Source organism: Myotis brandtii, unplaced genomic scaffold (assembly GCF_000412655.1).
Source record: "Myotis brandtii unplaced genomic scaffold, ASM41265v1 scaffold357, whole genome shotgun sequence".
NCBI classification, from domain to species: domain Eukaryota; kingdom Metazoa; phylum Chordata; class Mammalia; order Chiroptera; family Vespertilionidae; genus Myotis; species Myotis brandtii.
Genome location: NW_005363729.1, coordinates 942,500 through 947,460, shown reverse-complemented (window position 1 = coordinate 947,460; position 4,961 = coordinate 942,500). Strand labels below are relative to the sequence as shown.

General features: G+C 62.2%; 1 protein-coding gene across 1 annotated transcript in view; it reads left to right on the top strand.

Moving 5' to 3' along the window:
• Positions 1 to 4,961, top strand: part of STKLD1 (serine/threonine kinase-like domain containing 1) — a 21,244-nt gene that overhangs the window by 9,482 nt on the left and 6,801 nt on the right. The window contains exons 6-10 of the mRNA XM_005871789.2: positions 795 to 865; positions 1,539 to 1,654; positions 3,312 to 3,430; positions 4,094 to 4,257; positions 4,759 to 4,889. Of these exons, the coding sequence (XP_005871851.1) occupies positions 795 to 865; positions 1,539 to 1,654; positions 3,312 to 3,430; positions 4,094 to 4,257; positions 4,759 to 4,889 (601 nt within the window). The remainder of the gene's footprint in view (positions 1 to 794; positions 866 to 1,538; positions 1,655 to 3,311; positions 3,431 to 4,093; positions 4,258 to 4,758; positions 4,890 to 4,961) is intronic.

Here is a 4,961-nt window from a genome sequence, read left to right as displayed (position 1 = left end):
CGCCCCTCTCCCGCCCCAGGGCCAGCGTGCTGTCCCCTGGGCTGGTCCCCCAGGTGGCCGTGCCTCCTTTGGCTCTGAGCACCCCTCTGTTTGGTGGGCCTCCCCAACGTCTCCTTGCTGAGTGCTCTGGGAGGCGTGCCCCTCCTCATCCCCCCTCCCCACCCACGGCCTCAAAGGGCGGCTCGGAGGGTCTCAGACTTTCTGAGAGGTGGGACCCTGTGAAGCACAATGTCCTCAGAAAACCAGTAAGGAAAGCGATCCACTCTAACTGGGGGACAAGGCGGGAGGGTGGAGGGGGCGTGAGAGGAAGCCCCGTCCCGCTCAGCCTCTCTCTGACACCCCGGGGAGACCCAGGCTTCTAGGAACACGGTTTGAAAGCCACTGCCCTGGAAACTAGCTGGATCTTGTTTCTGACACAAAATGCTTCCAGAACATTCTCTGTCAGGGCTCTTTTCTTTCTAAACACAGGCACTGAAGACTTCGCCCTCTCTGTCGCCCACAGGGGTGGGTGCGGGGCCGGAGCCCAGGCACAGGGTCTCCGTGGAGACAGGAGTGCGGGGTCCGGGCACTAGGGCGTCGCCCTGGCTCGCGTGGTTTTATGGTCTCGGGAGCCTGAGGCGGAGCCTCTTGCACGGGCTCTGGGCTTGGCCAGCTTCAGCCCTGTCTCAGGACACAAGAGACAGGGTGCCGCGGTCCTGCAGGCCGCACTGAGCCGTCACCGACCCCCCAACAGCTGCAGGGTCCCCGCGGGGGAGCTGGGCCCCTCCAGTCCCGCCTTCTTACTCTCTCCCCAGTGGCTGCAGTACATGCTGAGCCAGGTGCTGGATGCCCTGGAGTACCTGCACCAGCGGGACATCATCCACAGGTGACGGGGCCGGGGGCTCAGGAGACACAGCCCCGTGCCCCTCGGAGTCAGTGCCCGGGTGCGGAATCCAGGGCGCGGGGTGCGGCCGCGGTCACAGCTCTGCCTCCCAGGCGGGAGCTGCCCCCACACCCGCGCTGATTCACCCTCGCCACGCAGCTTCGGCAGTGAGCTGACTTGGCGGGTCGGTTCTAAAGTACAAGGAAAGCACGCAGATAACAGCACGCCCGGGACCGAGATTAACCTGCCGTGGCCTCTGGCCAGGCGGCTCGGGCTCCGAATCCACGGTCGGAGGGGCCGGGAATGGCTTCCGGCCGATCGTATGTCGAGGAGAGGGACGCACGGGGGCTGCGTGTGCGAAGGGCGTGCTCACGGCTCAGCGTGGGAAACTACCCCATGCAGAGGCGCCGCTCAGACGTGGACGGAGCCGCAGGATCGGGTGGTTTCCTACCTGTGGTTGGCTTGTTTTTTTGTGTGTTTTTGTTTTTTCCAATTTAAAACAACCGGTTGTATTTTCTGTTTACAGAAGACAGTATTTAAAGAGTGGGCTGCCAAGGGGGCATTTATTGAAGAGAGGGGTGTGGGCTGCTCTGCAGACCTGGGTGGGGCAGGAAGTAAGGTTCAGGGTGCACACGGGCCCCATGGGCGGGTGCAAAGGTGTGCCCCTTGGTTTCAGGAACCTCAAGCCCTCCAACATCGCCCTGGTGGGCACCAACCACTGCAAACTGCAGGACTTGAGCTGCAACGCACTGATGACCCACAGAGCCAAGTGGAACATCCGGGCAGAGGAAGGTGGCCGGGGTCCCCAGCAGGGACCGAGGTGGCGGGGAGCAGTGGGGGAGGGGCCATTCACGGGAAGCTCCTTGCTCCCAGAGTCCAGAGGGCGGTGGCCACTCTGGGTGCTGGAACAAGGCCACATCAAACCTGTCCTTGCTCAGGAGGTCCCCACAGACCCCTCCTAGGCTAAGGAGACTGAAGAGCCCTGCCTGGATTGTAGCTGAGCAGGCGTTCCTCCAGGGGGGAGGCATGCAGGGCCCCAGAGACACCCAGAAAATGTTAACCTTCATGGAGGGAGAAGAAAGGGAACTGACAGGTAGAGGCGGAAGCCTGGTGCGGGCCAGGCATTGGCTAGTGATGGATCACTTTACTAAGTCCTAATGGTACCCAGGAGGTAGGAGAGATGGGGAGTAGGCAACATGAGCTCTCCTTTGAGAAGACAACGGGGCAAGGGACCGGGCTTCTAGCCTCTAACAGCTGTCAGGGCCGGAGGGAACACCACAGGGGAGAACTCCAGAGTTGTGGGGTGTCCGGTACTGCTGCACTGGCCTCCTGTCCTTGGTGCACAGGGGATGGATGGATGGACCAGTGAATTGATGGATGGGTAGATAGGTGGGTAGTAGACAGGTGGGTGAATGGACAGGTTGGTGGATGGATGAAAAAAACAGGTGGATAGATGGATAGGAGAATGGATAGGTGGATAGATAGACAGGTAGATAGATGGACAGGTGAATAGCTGGCTGGCTGGCTGGCTGGATGGATGGATGGATGGATGGATGGGTAGATGGACAGGTGAATGGATGGGTGGGTGGATGAATGGATGGGTGGGTGGGTAGATGGACAGGTGAATGGATGGTGGGTGGGTAGATGGACAGATGAATGGATGGGTGGGTGGATGGATGGATGGGTGGGTGGGTAGAATGGACAGGTGAATGGATAAATGGATGGATGGGTAGATGGACAGGTGAATAGATGCATGGATGGATGAATGGATGGGTGGGTGGATAGAACGGACAGGTGAATGGATGGGTAGATGGATGAATGGATGGGTGGGTGGGTAGATGGACAGGTGAATGGATGGGTGGATGGATGAATGGATGGGTGGGTGGGTAGAATGGACAGGTGAATGGATGGGTGGGTGGTTAGAAGGAACAGGTGAATGGATGGGTGGATGGATGGGTGGGTGGGTAGAATGGACAGGTGAGTGGATGGGTGGGTGATTAGAAGGAACAGGTGAATGGATGGGTGGGTGGATGAACGGATGGGTGGGTGGATCTCCTGGAGGTAGACGGCAGGGTCCTTGGAGTCCACCCTCTGCTGTTTGGCTGGGGGATGGAGGTCCAGAGAGGGAGGGACTGGCTGAGGCCTCGCGGGACCTGACAGCTGGCCCGAGGACCCTACTTAGTTGGCTCCTTGTCGGGGGTTCAGGTGTAGAAACAAGGGGGACAACTGGAACTGTGCCTCCAGGTCCTGATGTTTAAAGGGACAAGATGTTTAAAGAGGGTGCAGATTTCAACCTTCTCCGGACCACTGCAGCCACCGTGGGCACCTGCCTGGAGGGCAGGCCCCGACAGATAGCCGTCCCCGCCTCAGAGCAGGGGGCTGACGGGCTCGTGCGTCAGGGTGCTGCTTCCCCAGCGCACACAGGCTCACGCACCCCTCCCGCCCGCAGACCCCTTCCAGAAGTCCTGGATGGCCCCCGAGGCCCTCGGCTTCTCCTTCAGCCCGAAAGCCGACGTCTGGTCCTTGGGCTGCATCGTTCTCGACATGGTCAGCTGCTCCTTCATGGAGGTGAGCCGCCTCCAGCGCCCTCCCGGCCACCACAACCCCACGCCCCACGGCAGGCGGGTGGAGCGGGCCCACGCGCCTCCCCCCCAGGGCCGCACTCCTCCTCGGCTCCTCCGGCCCCAGCTGCCGGGCCCACCCCTGCACTCGCACCTGGCCCAGGGCAACGATGACCGGGATGGTAATGTTCAAATCCACGGAGTCTGCGCCTCACCGCGGCCCCCAGGTGTTCTCACTGTCCGTCCTTTACGGGGCGAAAACCGGCTTCAGGGGCACGGGCATGGGGCGGCCACGTGGGCGGTGGGCTGCGCTCTGGCCCTGTTCCAGGAAAGGGGGCCGGGAGCTGCAAGCGGTGGCCTGGACCTCTGGGGCCTGAGCACGGGCTGCTGGTCACCCACAGGCGCACCCCAGGGGGCAGCGCAGCGCAGCTGGAGGCCCTGCACCAGGGACACGGCCTGTGGGCAGGAGGAGGGTCCCCCACTCCCTCTGCCCAGTGAGAGGCTGCTGGCTGCTCTGAACCTCCGCACCTTCTAGAAGGTCCCGGGCTCAGGTGGTCTCTGGGTGGTCCTGGAGGTGGCGGCGCGGCTTCCCCGCTTCCCTGGCGCTCCCCCTGGTCCCGGCCACTTTGATTTGGTTCTGAAACGTGAGACGCAGTGTCCCGTCTCCTAGGCCACAGAGGCCATGCTGCTGCGCAAGTCCATCCGGAGCCTCCCCAACAAGCTGGGCAGCGTCCTAAGGACCCTGGAGGAGAGGCGGGTCCCCCACGCCAAGACCTGCAGCTCCGTTTTGCCCCAGATGCTGCAGATCGACCCCTCGAAGCGAATAACAGTCAGGTGAGCGGGTCGGGGCTGCACTGAGGTGTCCGTTTCTCTCTCCACGTCCCATCTGTTATCTACGAGTCACTGGGGTCTAAAGGCCACGCCCGGCCTCCCCTGCGACCCTTGGTCCCCTAACAGCGGTCTTCACGCTGGTCCTTGAGCGGGAGACGACGCCGGCTTCGCCATCAGTGAGGGCGCACGGCCCCAGGACCAGGAACGGCGCTGACTCTAGTTTATTTTAAAACCAGAAGGAAAAAGCGAACCTGTGACGATGGGCCCAGCCTGGGTTATGTCCGCCTTTTTACGGCCACGGGAGCAAAATCTGGCGTTTTGGTCTGTTTTTGTGGAGGAGGGGCCCACGCAGGCGAAGTGCCAGGGCTCAGCCCCCTCCCTCTGCCTGGCGTGAGCCCGTGTCCTTCCTGGAGGCGGGGCTGCTGGGCGAGCTGGACACCCTGTGACCCGGGGAGAGGTTTCGCAGGGAGAGCCGCGCGGTAAGTTCGTGCTGTCCCTCTCCAGGGAGGTGGTCCAGCTCACCCTGATGAGAAGCGATTTCAGGCCGACCAGTGTCTCCCTGTTGATACACCAGCGGGACGTGCCCGAGTTCATCACCGCCATCATCTCGGAAGGCCACGTGGCCCGCCTTCTAGGTGACGAGGGGGACCCAGGCGGGGTGGGCACCAGGGGACCCCTGTGTCTCAGCCCCACAACCCAGCCCCGGA